Below are 18205 nucleotides of genomic sequence, written 5' to 3'. Positions count from 1 at the left end.
GGAGATGTAAAGATGCAGTGATTGAATATTTTACCATTTGCGTATACAACTGAAAACTATATTGAATAATCAATTATTTGGATAAATATATTTTACTTGATTATGGGCAATTTTATATCAGATAAGATTTAAAAAAAACATTTGTCTCACAATGGAGAAATTCTCAATTTACAACAGCAAAATTATGAAAGGCAGAAGTAGAAGAACAAAAAGTATATCAATAAATACAACTTATAAAATAGAAATGTAAGCATATTAAAATATGCTTATATAAATTAAAAAAAATACAAATGGGAGAAAATACAATAGCTTAATAACGAAGGACCAATTGGTTTCATAAAAAAAAAAAATCTACAGTTCCTATTTCTGAACTTCATTCCAAACTTATTCGAAACTATTTTCTTCTGTAGAAACTAGACTAACTAAACGACATGAACCATTTTTTTGGAGTCAGCTCCCGACTACCCCCCCCCCAAATAAATTATAAACATCAACAAAAAAACAAACAAACTGACACTTGTTCAGTGATTCGATCAGAAGATGGAGCAAGACATATATCTAATATGTATATCTAAACAATTTGCGTATTAACAGTTGAACCCCATAGCGAAAATGAACTGGAAAAAGTGGAACCCGCCAAAATATTTCAAGAACAAAGACATAAAATTGGGGGAAGTTGTCGAATTGCATTGGTGAATTTCTTTTTTCACCCAACCCTAGCCTCACTGTTCTAATACTTTTGGAGGGTAAATACTGTCGACATAGAGAGGGCATGATAAGAGTGGAACATAATAATTCCATTCACCTCAATATGAGTGTTTTGAGTTACAAGCATGATCAGGGATCATATTTAGCTTGTATCTCAAAGAACCAATCCAGTATATTCAGAAATAGCCAGACCCAACTACAACATAAATCTGTCGAACTACTGTGTAAGGAAAAGAAATATACACACAAAATGACTATCAACCAAAACAAAAAATTTACCCGTGAGTTGGGATTGTCAAGTACCACAAAGATCAGGAACACATTTGCGTTGCGGGCTGCCTGCACCGCTGCCATCACTCGCTGATTTCCTTCCAGGAACAATCCCCTACCATCTGATACGATGATCAGTAGCTGGGCCGTCTCTGTGAAGAGGACAGCAGCGCAATGTGTTTCAAGGCACAAAATACAAGGGACACCATGATGAAAAGCGCAGACTTTTGTTACGTGGTGAGTGAGGGGGGGGGGGTGCTTTCAATAAGGAAAAAAAAAAAAAGGTAAATTAGTTGGTGGGTAACATCAGATAATTAAATAAGTACACCGTTCTCTCACTTATTACTTATGCAAATTTCTGGTATGACAACTAAGCTAGGCGCCGGTTCCCTCTGAGGCTTTTTTAAAAAGAAGGCAAGCGGAATAGAAAATTGATGGACGGATGGATGGCTGTGTGAGAAATCACCTGAATTTGTCGATCGAAAGATCTGTTTTCGTGCTGCAAGAAACATCTTGGTGGCACTCTCCAGGAACTGCACAGGAGGCACAAAATAAATACGTAGTCAATGAAATGTGCGTACTGAATGACTGCAATATAAAAAGGAGCAATATTTTTATTTGAGCAGGTATGTGAAAAATTGATATTTCAATATCGATCCTCAGATCACCAATAGCGATGCAAAAGTCACCATACAGTCATAGCTCGGTTTTCGACCATAATCCGTTCCAGAAGGCTGTTCGAAAACCGATTTGTTGGAAAACCGAACCCACACTCGTTTAAAAAAAAAATCTTTATTGAACACGTCTGCTCACAATGGAACGCTTTATGAGGAAGCGTCACTTTCTCGTCTACCCGAGGAAGTGTCACTTCCTCGTGTAAGCAAGTCGAGAGGAGTCGAGTGGTGCATTCAAGTGCGCTCAGTTTGGTCGAGAACCGATTTTCGGTTGTAATCCGAGGCATAAAAAACGCAAAATGTTTGGTCAAAAAACAGATGTTCGAAAACTGCGGTTTGACTGTATTTTATAAACATGTATAAAAGTATAATACTGTAACTGAAATGAACATAATGATGACTCTAATAATAATAATCATAGAAATAGTTACACTACTACTTCAACTAAGAATAACTACTAACTACAAACTTACTACTACTACTAATAATGATGATAGTGATGGTCAATGTTCCCGCTAACTTTGCATGCGTCTGAGCAATCGCACAAACTCCCTGAGGATTCCTTGGTCCGCGGTCAGCAACATGAGACATGCGCACGTGGCCAGGGCAGTATCACACCTGCCTAAACCTATACAGGACATGATGTCGCTATGGCCCCTCCCCTCCCCCCAGAAAGAAAATAATGAAGACAAAGCACTTATATATCAAAGAAGAACATATCACTGAAATAAATACAATGAGCCCTGGTTTGTAAGAACTGGATGTGGATTTATGCAAAGTTTTATATTGTGAATTGGCCCAAGTTGAACTGGCCAGTCATTGATGTACCGGTAAGTAACTGGGTAGTTTTAAAAATAATTCTGAATACATTTTGGCTTTGATATTTGCTTTCTAAATATCAAAATATGATCAAGTGGAGAATGACAGGAGTGACGCTTTTCATCACAATATGAGTATGAAGTGGATGAAAAAGTAAACAAAATGTTGAGTGTTTTTACTAATTACAGTAATTGTTCAAATGCTTCACTTGTTAGATAATCTTCAAGAAGTTTCTTGAAGAAATAGAATAAATTTCTAGAAAGCATCTTTTTTAATAAATGCTAAATATTAATACAATGGTACATCTACTCACGAAAATAATTGGTTTTGGGAAGACATTTCTTAACTAGAAAATTTTGTTGTTAGAGACGCTTTTTTCCATGTAAATGCCCTAATCCGTTCCAAGGCCCCCCAAAATTCATTCCGGTAAATGTTTTTTAAAGCATAAAATTGCATCAAAATATGTAACAAATACATGTTACAATTACATTGTTGCACAATAAATGAGAGTTGTGGATAATGTAAACAAACAAAGAATAAAAATTATGGTCATTTAACTTAACTGCGTCCTCATCGTTTTTTTTGCCCTCTTTAGTTCATGTTCTCTCTCAGAAGTGGCTTTTTCCTGGCGTATTGCTTTTGTCGGCTTTTGACAACCCTTAGAAAATGTCCAAGGCAAACATCAGCATAGTGAGCGATCGCCCGACAGGTGAACAGTTTTTCTGGGTGATTCACATTTACGTAAAACTATTGGAAGGCCTCATGGCTCGAGGGGCGAATGACGAGGATGCTGCAGAGACACATATTTATCCATCTACACACAAAGACATGTACGGTCGAGGTCCCTCTTAGCCAATGGGATTGTCAGGATGATGTTCGGTAATAGTCAATGGAAGAGCAGCTAGAATATGTTGCATTCAGGAAACCCGGAGCTGCGAGTTGCAGGCCATACTGTATTTTTATCTTTCAAATCTTGAAATTTCTATTGTAACAAGAGGCAATATTTACCTGTTGAGGCATTTCGCAAGTTGAAAATTTCGTATGAAGAGACGTTCGTAAGTAGAGGTACCACTGTATTCAAAATCTCAAATATAAGACCGGGCACAGTGTGTTAAATTTCCTAACTCAGTGTAGCATAGTTGGTTCATTATTGTGCATCCCACATGGATCACCATGCCAAATTTTTTAACGCACATTTGCTGTGCGATGAGAGAGTGAAAGCGGCGCGCAATTGCTTACTTAGAGGGAACATTGATGATGATGATAAATCAAAATTTTATTGGGCTTTATCAAAACTCAGAGGATTATGGCAGCGTAAATACTGTATATTGTAAACTCTCCGAGAGTGTCTAAAGTATTGACTCGCTTCATCATTTTTGTAATGACTTTAACAGTAAATTCATATTTCAACATCTCCAATATTTTGCCTAGTAAGCAGAAAGCACAAGCATGATTCCCACCTGAGCTATTCGTGTCTTCTTCTGCTGGAATGTACACAATCGGAGGATCCGAGCTCCAGAATCATCATTGAATTGCTGCTGGAATGGGTGCAGAAGCTGCACCTGCTCACCAAAACTATAAAGGGGACAAAGCAAGACTACATTACATTCACATGCACTACAGGTACAAAGGTTTGTGGAATCTCTCCTTGCAGTTAATTCATCTTATGGTTTGTTGGTCTAGGTCTGCTCCACCAAAGTTAAATTCTGAATAGGGATCATGCTTTTTTATTTTATTTTTTGTGATATGTATTTATTTCTTCATCTATTCTTTTATGTGTGTTATGAATTCTTTAATCCTGCTAAAAAACCACAACCTCATGTACAAGGAAATGTCGATACCTGTAAACAGACACTTGTCCAACTTCCAGCAGAGTGAGAGCATTGACAATCACTGACAAGGATTCAAACGCCAGCTGGAACACAGCAGTGCATGTCAGGAAAAAAAAAAATGGCAAAGATCAGTGATTGCACACATGTAATTGTGTCCATTTAATATTGATATGTACCTCGCTTTCTCGATATGTATACATGTGTGTGTGCACATCTATATACACACACACACACACACACACACGCACACACACACACACACACACGCACACACACACACACACACACACACACTGTTGTTTCCCTCTCAATGTTCCTATGCCATCTAGTGGTGATTATTAGCAGGAAGCAATTGTAACGTAAAAGGGTTCTGCCGGACACAAATTGACATGTGCATTCGCCAACACACACTCAAACCAACAATTTGTGAGCTCTGAGCAGCCATTATGAACCAAGAAGAAGACCAAAAGCATCGTTAACTGCTGACTAAACGAAGGAAGGAGACATGCAAGACTTCTAAGGATATTTAGCCCCTTGTGGATGTGAACCCAGGAGGTTTTCTGTGCTTTTTTGTTGAATCAATTGGCTTCATAACTGTTGTCTTTAATTTATTGTTTCATAATGCCACTTGTATTTATACCTGTATGTTTCATGTCTGTGTTTGTGACCAGTTCTCATTGTTAGAGCTGCAGCGGTTGTGAAATAAAGCTATATTGTTTTGTATTGCGGGACGGCCCGGTAGTCCAGTGTTTAGCACGTCGGCTTCACAGTGCAGAGGTACGGGGTTCGATTCCAGCTCCGGCCTCCCTGTGTGGAGTTTGCATGTTCTCCCCGGCCTGCGTTAGTTTTCTCCGGGTGCTCCGGTTTCCTCCCACATTCCAAAGACGAGCATTGGCAGGCTGATTGGACGCTCTAAATTGTCCCTAGGTATGAATGTGGGCGTGGATGGTTGTTCGTCTCAGTGTGCCCTGTGATTGGCTGGCAACTGATTTAAGGGTGTCCCCCGCCTACTGCCTGAAGACGGCTGGGATAGCCTCCAGCACCTCCCGCGATCAAGCCATTCGGAAAATGGATGGATGTCTTGTATTCCTTCAGCGCATCTCCATCCAGTGGATGCATAACATAACCGCAACTCCGATTATATGTACCTTATAATGTAGTGTGCCCTCTATATGAAAACATTTTTAAAATAGGCCATTCACTGAAGGTGCGCCTTATAATCTTAAGCACCCTATAGTGCAGAAAATACGGTTAAGTGACCTGATATCAGCAGTCTCTCGTAATGCAAATAGCAAAGTGCTGATATGTTGCTGTGTATCATACAACGGATAAAGGGATACAATTTTAATTCCAACAAGTGACCTATTGGAAAATGAATATTGTAATTAAATTAAGAACACAACAATTCAAGTAAAAACTGGTTCTGTCTTAAAATGTTATGTGGAACACAAACATAATCTACAATCATCCAAACTTTCTTTCAATTGAACAGGCAGGTATAAAATTACAAGACAATATAGATCAACCATAGTTGCTATTTTGGGAAGACGTTCACCGGAAAAGCTGAAAAAGTATGGATGGACTGTGCAAACGAAGAGCAGGGCTTACCTGTTTGGAATGGTTGTCCACCATACTAGAGGAGTCATCCACAGCCAGGCAGATCTGGTAATCTCTTTTGCTGGGCTTGGTCCTCCTCAACCAGATCTTGTCCTTCCGGAACTGACTGGCAATATATGGGATCACTTTTCTCATGTTAAGGCGTTTTCCTGTGCGGTAATCCCCTCTGGAGAATAGCAAATTGAAAACGATCGCACAAAAGATGACCAAGTGAAATGATTGAATGATTGAAGCTCCAATAGAAAGTTTTCCCGTCATTTGATGAAGACATTACACTTCATTTGTAAGATTCTGTCAAAGTCTGCAATAAGTTATGGGCATACCAACCTGAGCTTTGCAGCTTGCGTGGGCTCCAAAATAAGGCGAAGCTGCTCGGACAATTGTTGGGAGAGTAGGTAGGTCATTGTCTTGTACTGCCGCCACATGTATGCTGCTGCACTCTCCTGGATCGCAAATCAGTTGAAAGTGATCAGTAATTCAAACGTATTAACAGTTTCAAGGAACAGCATGTGGACCCAGGAGAATTACTTGGATTTCTGCATAAAATGGTCCTAAAATATGATCTGATCTTGTCCAAGTCACAGCAATATACACATGCAGTTTTATTTAACTACCACAACAACATTTAGGTCACCATGTTCTTACGAAGCACAACACACAGATCCAACTGTGCATACAAGGAAATGCATGTCAACCTTTGAACTTTAATACTGCATGAGCCTGCTTTGGAAGCGCTGACCTCAACCAATCTTTTACCGTTCTTGCAAATCAGATTTGCATAATGGTCAGCAAGAATTTTGAACATTCCTCTCTCAAAAAACGTTTCAGTTCAGTAATATTCATGGGATGTCTGGTGTGATCATGGTCTCCTGGGGTCGGTCATACCAGAGCGTCTCAATTGGTTGGGTCCATCACTCAAAAAATTCTCCTGCAAATGGCGTGATAAACTTGAGATGATTTTTCTGTGAATGACAGCAAGGCATCCAGGCCCTAAGGCTGCATTGCAGTCCTGTTTTTTAAAATGCGAATGTGTTAGCACATCTGTTTTACAGTTAAGAGGTCGGGGGGTTTGAAGCAATAAGGAGGCCACCAAATCAGACCCTACCAACACCCTGACAACAAAGAAAAAGAACCCCTGTCCATAAAGGTTATAAACAAGCCGGTGACAATAATAATAATAATAATATGAATAATAATGAGAAGAATAAATTGAGCAGACACAGATCACATTGGCAATTTCTCACAATAATTATGAGACAGGTAAATATCAATTTGCCACACTTTATAAATATCTGCCAGTGTTCACATTTTGAAATGATGGCTTCTACAATATTCCTGGAGAGTCACAGTGTCTCATCACTGGTGGACTATTTTTGGAATAAGCCCGCAGGCTACACATGTAGTCCTTGAGGGGTACCAGGTGCCCAGAGGTGCCACAATGGTGACCCCTGGCCAAGACTACATAATGAAGACATTGGTACACACCTCCTCCTGCGTTCCTGGAGTTAGTTTGTGCCACATTGACAACTGCAACTCCAGCTCCCTCCGGATGTCGTCTGGGTCTCTGTCGAACTTCTGAAAAAATGGGGACACACAAACATGCCACTTTTTCCATTGACCCCAAACAGCCCAACACCACACACCTCCACTCCACTGGGCCCAGTACCACACCACACCACTTTGCCTCTCTTGCGTTTGGGCAGGATCAACTGTACGGTGCAAGCTTGTGTCATAGCATTTACAATGACAAGTTTTGGCCACTGTTTTGGGGGTGATTCAAAATATAAATTTTTGTTGCATAATGGGGGGGACGTAGTACAACCCATTAATTACAAAGCTTTCACATAACAAGGATAAATCCATTTCCGAGGCAGCCACCAAGACAAAAATATAGTCTTCACATATTTTGTGTCTTAAAACAATATTGGACCACATTTACAATTTCGCATGTATCATGGATGCAATAATGTGATCGTGATTTCTCGAGTGGCATGCAACATTCGCTGCCAGTGCTCATTCAACCTAAATGGAGAGCACCACTCTCATTCATGTCATTCATCTCTCTGAATCAACCGTTCGTCGTCGTCACACTGCGGCATTGGAAGCCCTCGAAGCATTCGAACTGCTTGGCTAATGGAGAGGCATGGAGAGGGTCCGGTGGTACATCCCATGTAGGGGCTTGTCCTCCCATGATGGTCCCTCTTCCAGCGCCTCATCCTCTGTTCCCCATTGTCTGAGACATTCTCTGAGTACGTCATCCGTTGGAGCCTTCTCCTTGATGTATTCATGGAGCTTGGATATTTCAGTGGCTCGCTCGTCCCCGGCCTCCTTCCTTTTGGCTTGCGTACAGTCTCAGGGTGCTGGATTTGGGATGGAACCCTCCATGCATGGTTAGGAGCTTTCGGGTCTTAATGTCCGTGGTCTGAATCTCTTCCTTTGGCCACCTTATTATTCCTGTAGGGTATCTGATCACTGGCAGGCCATAGCTGTTTATTGCCTTATTCTTGCCATTGAGCTGGCTTCTTAGGACTTGCCTCACTCGCTGGAGGTATTTGGCCGTAGCCACCTTCCTTGTTGCCAGTTCGAGGTTGCCATTGGCTTGTGGTATACCGAGGTGCTTGTATCTGTCCTCAAAGTCTGCTATTCTTCCTTCAGGGAGTGAGACCCCTTCAGTGCGGACTACATTGCCTCCCTTAGTCACCATCCGACTACATTTCTCAAGCCCGAATGACATCCTGATATCACTGCTGTAGATCCTGGTTGTGTGGATCAGGGAGTCTATGTCCCTTTCGTTCTTAGCATACAGCTTTCTGTCATCCATGTAGGGGAGGTGACTGAGGTACAACGCAAGTTCCATGGTGAAGGGCCCCAGGCTGCCAGATCAGAGGAGGAGGTCATACCAGAGATTGGGAGGCAAGCCCCAATGAATGTAGATGATGAGATTGGGAGGCCAGCCCCAATGAATGCAGATGATGAGATTGGGAGGCCAGCCCCAATGAATGCAGATGATGAGATTGGGAGGCCAGCCCCAATGAATGCAGATGATGAGATTGGGAGGCCAGCCCCAATGAATGAAATGCTGAGCGAGGCAGCAACTGACCTGAAAGCTAAGATCATGGTGAGAATGAAAGCTGGGCAACCTAGAAACCGATTACAACGGCTATGTGAAGTACCACCTGAAAGTCTCATGGAAAGTGTGAATGCAGCACTGAGGGCGATCCCTACCGTAACGATCATGGAATCCAATGAGCTGATAGTGTCATTTCAAAGAAGTGTGTCAAAAATAACATACAAGTCACAAATAAATCACGCACCTGCATTGTGCCTACGAGCATCTCAGTCAGGGTGTGAAAGGTTGATTCAGAATTTTTCTCGGCTTCCTTGGCATCTCGTGAATGCCTGCCACGCTCCCATTCTTTGTCTTCATTCTCTTGCCTCTGCAGATGCATCTCTACATTCTCTACACCTGCTTAAAAAAAAAAAAAGTTTTCGAAAAGTCCTGGAAACTTTCACTTTGAAATAAAGCCATGCTAGCAAAACGGAGTAGATATATAAGGGCTGTTCACACGGCAAGATTTGCTCCGGTGCTACGCCGGGGCTGCGCCAGTCGAGCGTTCACACGTGCAAATTAGCTCCGGCGTAGCCCCGGAAAACAGCTTACACAGGAGCAAATTTGATCCACCACCAGAGGCTCGAGAGCAAATGCTCGTTTGCGAAGCAGCACCAATGTAAATTTGCACGTGTGAACGCAACTGGGCTAAATTTGCTCCAGAGCAAATGCTCGAGAAGAGTTGATTACGTATGGCAAGAATGCGTTGCTTGCATGCTCTGTCGGACTTCCGTCATGGGTTTGTTTAATAACGACACAAGATTTGGCTGGTAACAGTAGCAAGCACCTCTTGGGTTATACCATCTCAACTAGAACGGGGGGTTGGGGGAATAGTCCTCATCTTTCCTTTTGTAGGAGACTGGACTGTCTCGGAGTTGTTCGTGTAGTTTGTTCCTTTGTTGCGTGTTCACAACCCCCCGCCCCCCATATAATTTATTTTGTGATTTCCTCTCTTGATTTTCTGTTTGGCACATTACATGTTTGCTTTTCTGAGTGTCAGTGAAGTCATCCTTGATTTATGTTTTCGAGGGCGGTCACTCTCGAGCAGAAGGCACGGAGACCGAGAAGGAGAATGACGTGCCTGTAGAGTAGTCGCTTGAGTTGTGTAAAAGTTTAAAAAAAAAACAACATGACAGCTCATTTGTTTTCTGTCATTTTGATCCGCTGCAGAAACTGCTGTGTGAATGCAAGTGGAGCTGCACCGACGCTGTGCCGCTGCTGACACGCTCAGCGGCTTTGTACGCGTGACCGCTCCACAAAATTTGCTCCGGGTGTAAAATATATCGCAACAAAATACATCGGTGTAGCGCCGGAGCAAATGTGTGCCGTGTGAACACCCCTATAATCTCTTTGAAGGAAACAGCACATTTACAGTAAAATAAGAAGCTCATTGCATCAACGGTGGCAGTGAGGGACTGACAGAGCATAAAGAGCTAGGTTTGCATTAGTTTCAAATGTCATGTAAATAGGATTAAACAAGGCCAGGGGCATGGTGTTTCAGGAGTAGGGAATAAAAGAGATGCATAAACAAAGCAAAAAAGGATTTGCATTGTGTCAGTCAGCAGGTGGATACTGAATGCTGTAACACCTTGCTCCTGCAGGGCCATAGCTGTATCCAGCGACTGATGTTTCAGCTCCTGGACTTCAGCAGCATGCAAATCATCATCTTGTTCTTCTATTTCCATTGAAAGATCCTCCTCATCCTTGACCTGTCGATGCTCTGCTGCCTCCTGATTCGCATTGGCGACATCTGGAAGCATTCAAGAAAGACATCTTTCATTACAGTATATTTATTATCACAACATATTCATTATTTCTACATACTTCACACAAACAATTTTTGTTCAGATGTAGTTGCTACTGACCGTATGTTTGCCGATCGTAGGGGATGTCGCCCTCTTTGATATGCTCATATAGGTCGGACTCTTGTTGGGTTTCACCTTGCCTGCTTTCTTGCGTCTGCTCATGAGAGCTTTCCAACGTACGAAGACGCTTGTTCACAAGCTCATTGGAGTCACCCGTTGAACGCTCATTGTCTGCTTGACCAGGTTTTCTTTTAAAGCTCTGGAACACAATCATTATTTAAAACTGATTTGTAAAAACATGAGCGAAAAAAAGAATTCCAAATATTTGAGCTCATTTATCACACTGTACCTGAGTGCTGTTATGTTTCTGTGTATATGAAGGCATCCTTGCAGTCAGCTTTGACTGGTGACCTTCTGATACGGAAGCATCAGCTGCTCCGGTCCCATGCTCCTACGAAAGGTAGTACATGAAAATATATGCAATCATTAAAAAAAAATAATGAAATAACCAATGTACCATATTTTCGGGACGATAAGGCGCCTCAGAGTATACCTTCAATTAATGGCCTTAAAATTGTTTTCACAATTTAGGGCGAACTGCATTATAAGGCGCATAGAATAGAAGATCACAAAGCCCCTTATGACAAATAAAATCGATGGTACCCAGTTTCCCTTGCCCGGACGCGGGTCACCGGGGCCCCCCTCTGGAGCCAGGCCTGGAGGTGGGGCTCGTTGGCGAGCGCCTGGTGGCCGGGCCTACACCCATGGGGCCCGGCCGGGCTCAGCCCGAAGAGGCAACGTGGGTCCCCCTTCTCATGGTCTCACCACCCGTGGGAGGGGTCAAAGGGGTCGGGTGCAATGCGAGCTGGGCGGCAGCCAAAGGCGGGGACCCTGGCGGTCCGATCCTCGGCTGCAGAAGCTAGCTCTTGGGACATGGAATGTCACCTCTCTGGCAGGGAAGGAGCCCGAAGTGGTGTGTGAGGCAGAGAAGTTCCGACTGGATATAGTCGGACTTGCCTCCACACACAGCCTAGGTTCTGGTACCAGTCCTCTCGAGAGGGGTTGGACTCTCTTTCACTCTGGAGTTGCTCACGGTGAGAGGCGCAGAGCAGGTGTGGGCATACTTATTGCCCCCCGGCTCAGTGCCTGTACATTGGGGTTCACACCGGTGGACGAGAGGGTTGCATCCCTCCGCCTGCGGGTGGGGGGACGGGTCCTGACTGTTGTTTGTGCATATGCACCAAACAGCAGCTCAGCATACCCACCCTTTTTGGAGTCCTTGGAGGGTGTGCTGGAGAGTACTCCTGCTGGGGACTCCCTTGTTCTACTGGGGGACTTCAATGCTCACGTGGGCAATGACAGTGAGACCTGGAGGGCCGTGATTGGGAGGAACGGCCCCCCCGATCAGAACTCGAGTGGTGTTTTGTTATTGGACTTCTGTGCTCGTCACGGACTGTCCATAACGAACACTTTGTTCAAGCATAAGGGTGTCCACATGTGCACTTGGCACCAGGACACCCTAGGCCGTAGTTCGATGATCGACTTTGTAGTTGTATCATCGGATTTGCGGCCGCATGTTCTGGACACTCGGGTGAAGAGAGGGGCGGAGCTGTCAACTGATCACCACCTGGTGGTGAGTAGGCTCCGATGGTGGGGGAAGATGCCGGTCCGTCCTGGCAGACCCAAACGTATTGTGAGGGTTTGTTGGGAGCGTCTGGCGGAATCCCCTGTCAGAAGGAGTTTCAACTCCCACCTCCGACAGAGCTTTTCCCATGTTCCGGGGCAGACGGGGGACATTGAGTCCGAGTGGACCATGTTCCGTGCCTCTATTGTTGAGGCGGCCAATCTGAGTTGTGGCCGTAAGGTGGTTGGTGCCTGTCGTGGCGGCAACCCTCGTACTCGCTGGTGGACACCAGCAGTAAGGGATGCCGTCAAGCTGAAGAAGGAGTCATATCGAGCCTTTATGGCCTGTGGGACCCCAGAGGCAGCTGACGGGTACCGACTGGCCAAGCGGAACGCAGCTTCGGTGGTCGCCGAGGCAAAAACCAGAGCATGGGAAGAGTTCGGTGAGGCCATGGAAGCCGACTTCCGGACGGCTTCGAGGAAATTCTGGTCCACCATCCGACGTCTCAGGAGGGGGAAGCAGTGCACCACGAACACTGTGTACAGTGGGGATGGGGCGCTGCTGACTTCGACTCGGGACGTTGTGAACCGGTGGGCAGAGTACTTCGAAGACCTCCTCAACTCCACCAACATGCCTTCCTTGGAGGAAGCAGAGCCTGGGGACTCTGAGGTGGGCTCTCCTATCTCTGTGGTTGAAGTCACCGATGTGGTTAAAAAGCTCCTCGGTGGCAAGGCCCCAGGGGTGGATGAGATCCGCCCGGAGTTCCTCAAGGTTCTGGATGTTGTGGGGCTGTCCTGGTTGACACGCCTCTGCAACATCGCGTGGTCAACGGGGAGAGTGCCTCTGGATTGGCAGACCGGGGTGGTAGTCCCTCTTTTTAAAAAGGGGGACCGGAGGGTGTGTTCCAACTACAGAGGGATCACACTCCTCAGCCTCCCTGGTAAGGTCTATTCAGGGGTGCTGGAGAAGAGGGTCCGTCAGGAAGTCGAGCCTCAGATTGAGGAGGAGCAGTGTGGTTTTCGTCCCGGCCGTGGAACAGTGGACCAGCTCTACACCCTTAGCAGGGTTCTCGAGGGTATGTGGGAATTCGCCCAACCAGTCTACATGTGTTTTGTGGACTTGGAGAAGGCGTTTGACCGTGTCCCTCAGGGAGTTCTGTGGGGGGTGCTTCGTGGGTATGGAGTACCGAACCCCCTGATACGGGCTGTTCGGTCACTATACCACCGATGTCAGAGTTTGGTCCGCATTGCCGGCAGTAAGTCGGAATCGTTTCCAGTGAGGGTAGGACTCCGCCAAGGCTGCCCTTTGTCACCGATTCTGTTCATAACCTTCATGGACAGAATCTCTAGGCGCAGCCGAAGCGTTGAGGGGGTCCGTTTTGGTGGCCTCAGTATTGCATCCCTGCTTTTTGCAGATGATGTGGTGCTGTTGGCTCCTTCAAACGGGGCTCTCCAACTCTCACTGGAGCGTTTCGCAGCCGAGTGTGAAGCGGTTGGGATGAAAATCAGCACCTCCAAATCTGAAACCATGGTCCTCAGTCGGAAAAGGGTGGAGTGCCCCCTCCAGGTCGGGGGGGAGATCTTGCCCCAAGTGGAGGAGTTTAAGTATCTTGGGGTCTTGTTCACGAGTGAGGGCAGGAGGGAGCGAGAGATCGACAGGCGGATCGGTGCAGCGTCTGCTGTGATGCGGACGTTGTATCGGTCTGTCGTGGTGAAGAAGGAGCTGAGCCAAAGGGCGAAGCTCTCAATTTACCGGTCGATCTACGTTCCAACCCTCATCTATGGTCACGAGCTATGGGTCGTGACAGAAAGAACGAGATCCCGGATACAAGCGGCCGAAATGAGTTTTCTCCGCAGGGTGTCCGGGCTCTCCCTTAGAGATAAGGTGAGGAGCTCGGTCATCCGGGAGGGGCTCCGAGTCGAGCCGCTTCTCCTCCACATCGAGAGGAGCCAGATGAGGTGGCTTGGGCATCTGATTCGGATGCCTCCTGAACGCCTCCCTGGTGAGGTGTTCCGGGCATGTCCCACCGGGAGGAGACCCCGAGGAAGACCCAGGACACGCTGGAGAGACTATGTCACCCAGCTGGCCTGGGAACGCCTCGGGATCCCCCGGGGAGAGCTGGAAGAAGTAGCTAGGGAGAGGGAAGTCTGGGCTTCCCTGCTAAAGCTGTTACCCCCGCGACCCGGCCCCGGATAAGCGGTAGAAGATGGATGGATGGATGGATAGAATAGAAGATGGCTGTGGTTGTGTGATGCATCCACTAGATGGAGCTATGCTAAAGAGAATACAATACATAAAACAACTTTATTTCTATAGAGGCTTCACCACCGCTGCAGCTATAACAAAGTGCTTTATAGAACTTTTAAAATACATCATTCAAGAAATCAGAATATTGATCCATATGTAGCTCCTTCAGGATGTAGCATGAAGCACGACAGGAAGTCCATAAAAATACAGGGTTTATTGCTTGGCAACCCGTGAGGACTGGTCACAAACGCGGACTTGAAACATAAAAATACAAATGGCATTACGAAACAATGAATGGAAGACAAAGGTTATGAAGTTATGAACCTTGTGGGCTCGCATCCACAAGGGGCTAAATATGCTTAGGAGTCTTGCTTGTCTGCCGCTTCCTTCATTTAGTCAGTAGTTAACGATGCTTTTGGTATTGTCTTTGTTTCATTATGGCTGCGCAGAGCTCACAAAGTAGTTGTGTGAGTGTGTGTTGGCGAATGTGCATGTCAATTAGTGTCGGTAACCCTTTTACTTTACAATTGGTTCCTGCTAATAATCACCACTAGTTGGAATAGAAACACTAACAGGGAACCAACTCAATGGGGAATGTAAAGAGACTTTATCACGTTATAAATCGCACGGTCGGCTTTTGAGAAAGTTGAAAACTTTTACGCCTTAAGTGCGGAAAATAAGGTACAGTCAAACCTCGGTTTTCGATCATAATCCGTTCCAGAAGACTGTTCGAAAACCGGTTTGTTCGAAAACCGAAACCATGTTTCCTATTATCATCAATGCAATACATTTTAATCTGTTCCAAGTCTAGAACACGTTTTGAAAGCATTTTTAAACTATTTTACACCATAAACTGCATACAGATGTAGTAAGAACGCACACAATATGTAAAATACTGTACACACATTTTGTATGTTTTATTTTGACCAATTTTAACATAAACATTGTAACATAAAAATTCAACATCTGTCTCTCTATCTCATCATGACAATTGTAGATTTCATTATTTTACACCTTGAACTAATACATCCTAAAGTAATGGCTGTAACTATGGAATCTCTCTCTGCAACTCAACTCTACGGTATGAGGTAACATCCTTCCATCCATTTTCTGAACCACTTTATCCACACAAGTCCAGTCTCGTCCATATTAAAAGTTTGCTGGGGAAGATATTCCTCGGCCTTTAAGATAAGATAAGACACGTCTGCTACAAGCTAAGTTTTGAAAGGAAACACGAAGCTGTGGCGTCCATTGACGCTTCTCCTCGTTCCCCCCGGTACCAGAATTGAGTCTCCTGTCTCCTCCTTGTGTTTTATGTCTGAATGTCAAATTGATGGACCTGAATCAACCTTGATGAGATTTTCAAACTCAGCTTTAAACTTTTCGGCAGCTTCCTTGTCTGAACTGGCTGCCTCCCCATGACGAATCACGGAGTGTATCCCACTTCTTTTCCTAAACTTTTCGAACCATCCTCTGCTTGCTTTAAAGTCGAATTCTTCAGGAGCAATCCTTATCAAATCTCCAATAAATTGTCTTGCTTTGCCACAAATCGTACCTTGGCTAAGACTGTCCCCTGCTAGCTGTTTCTCATTTATGAAAACAAGCAAAGGTTTCTCCACTTCCTCTAATATTTGTGGCCCAACACACGAGATTCTTTCGCCACATCAGTGACTTTAAGATGGTCTTTCTTTGTTAAGATGCTGCTCATCGTTGATTTCGGCATGGCGAACTCCTTAGCCAACATAGATAGACGTACACTTGATTAATATTTTGCAATCAAACCTTCTTAAATTCAATAGTTTTGCACACTATTTTCCTCTTTTTTTCCACCAGCTGGACTACTTCCACCTGCTTTCTTTGGTGACATGATTAGGGGCTGATACACAATGCAGAAATAACAGTCCGATATGTGTAGATGTCAACAAACACGATGCTTTTTTTAAAAATCCTTATTGAACACGCTCAAATTGGACGCTTTTTTGTAATATTTATTGAACACGTCCACTCACAATGGAATGCTACACGAGGAAGCGTCACTTCCTCGTCTACCCGAGGAAGCGTCACTTCCTCGTGTAAGGAAGGCGAGAGGAGTCGAGTGGTGCATTCATGTGCGCTCAGTTTAGTCGAGAACCGATTTTCTGTCGTAATCCGAGGCACAAAAAACTCGAAATTAGTTGAAAACCGATTTGGTCGAGAACAGAGACGTTCGAAAACCGAGGTTTGACTGTACTTGACAAATGGTGCAATTTTTATAAACCAACGACCAAACCAACCAGGGAATTTGCTGCTCCTCACAATGGTAAATGACCTTAAGTTTAAAACCACACTGAAGACAAGGCACACCTCTTTTGCTTGGTCTCTCTCTGATGCCTCTCCAGCCAGCTCCACAGCAGTATCACTCTGGAAATTCTGCTCCCCGGTTTGCCCATCAGTGGCATGTTCTTTCCTCTCAGTTGACTCCAATGGATCCTCCGCATCATCCATACCATCAGCCTCCTCCTGTGCCAATAGGGAAGGTGGGGTTGGAAGGTGGTCATTACGCGCAGACAGTGTCAGTTTATGTTTTATGCATTATGCGCAGCATTTCACTTTATGTGAGGACAATGTTTTATGTGAGTGCAGGATGACTTCTCTTTTTTGTTTGTTTGCCTTTTTTGTTTCACATATTGAAAGAAAACTTAACGTCATCTTCGTAAAGTGGTCTTTCAATTGCAATGATTTGAGGAATTGTCAGACTATGAGTCAAAACAATGTCGGTAACTAGTACAGCACTTACTTGCATCAGAGAAAAATAGAAAAATGAATTACTTCCTTGCCAATTATATGAACAGAGACCTCAGTCAGTTAATGACAACAAATACATGGTAAACATTCCATGAGTAGAGTTTCAAACAGAGAGTGGAAATGCCCCTATTTCATGAAACATTTCAGGCAGTAATGGATGTTTTATCGTGTCTCATCATGAATACAAGCAATGAAATAATCAGACAAAGTAGTTGATATTCCCACCTTAGGAGAGGGACCTTCCTCTTTTGGGAAAGAGAGATTCTCATCTTTCTGGGATTCACGGTCTTCTGTTTTTGTATCGACTTCGCTCTTTTCTGTTTCACTCTGTGACTCTGGTTCTCTGTTGTCTTTTTCTTTTTGGTTTGGCTTGTCTTCTTCCATCTGCTCATCTCCCTCTTCTTCATCTCCCTCTTTCGGTCCTTCTTCGTCCCCTTCTATGATCACTTCCTTGTCATTGTCAATGTCAAATGGATTTTCTTCTAAAAGAAACATCAATAACAACAATAGTAATATTAAAATGGAGACGGTAGGAACAATGTTAAGAAAATCAATCGATCCAGCCAATATCTAAACCACGTTATCTTCAAGAGGATTGCCAGCGATTTTGAGCCGATCCCAGCTGACTTCAGGCAGTAGGCGGGGGACATCCTGAACTGGTTGCCAGCCAATGACACCACACTTTGGGACAATTTAGAGTGTTCCATTAACCCACC

The 18205-nt window shown here is 44.4% G+C and overlaps 1 protein-coding gene and 1 long non-coding RNA gene across 7 annotated transcripts in view; both read right to left on the bottom strand.

The window, feature by feature from the left end:
* The window catches only part of mdn1 (midasin AAA ATPase 1), a 168921-nt gene that overhangs the window by 768 nt on the left and 149948 nt on the right, over nt 1–18205 (bottom strand). For 3 of the 6 annotated variants that reach the window (XM_052052117.1, XM_052052122.1, XM_052052119.1), the window contains exons 89-101: nt 17715–17971; nt 17049–17204; nt 11184–11285; nt 10895–11093; nt 10618–10779; nt 9235–9389; nt 7406–7495; nt 6248–6363; nt 5912–6086; nt 4313–4386; nt 3932–4046; nt 1445–1511; nt 988–1130 (exon numbers count right to left, since the gene is read on the bottom strand). In XM_052052117.1, coding sequence (XP_051908077.1) covers nt 988–1130; nt 1445–1511; nt 3932–4046; nt 4313–4386; nt 5912–6086; nt 6248–6363; nt 7406–7495; nt 9235–9389; nt 10618–10779; nt 10895–11093; nt 11184–11285; nt 17049–17204; nt 17715–17971 — 1811 coding nt within the window. The remainder of the gene's footprint in view (nt 1–987; nt 1131–1444; nt 1512–3931; nt 4047–4312; nt 4387–5911; nt 6087–6247; nt 6364–7405; nt 7496–9234; nt 9390–10617; nt 10780–10894; nt 11094–11183; nt 11286–17048; nt 17205–17714; nt 17972–18205) is intronic. The other 3 variants (XM_052052120.1, XM_052052123.1, XM_052052118.1) reach the window with 2 other exon arrangements.
* Nucleotides 15677–17018, bottom strand: LOC127591931 (uncharacterized). Its single transcript, XR_007960025.1, has 3 exons — nt 16870–17018; nt 16055–16818; nt 15677–15886 (listed from the first exon to the last, which is right to left on the bottom strand). It is a non-coding gene; the product is annotated as an uncharacterized LOC127591931 (long non-coding RNA).

Source organism: Hippocampus zosterae, chromosome 19 (assembly GCF_025434085.1).
Source record: "Hippocampus zosterae strain Florida chromosome 19, ASM2543408v3, whole genome shotgun sequence".
NCBI classification, from domain to species: Eukaryota; Metazoa; Chordata; class Actinopteri; order Syngnathiformes; family Syngnathidae; genus Hippocampus; species Hippocampus zosterae.
The sequence above is the reverse complement of the archived record's forward strand: the minus strand, read 5'-3'. Positions and strand labels throughout refer to the sequence as shown.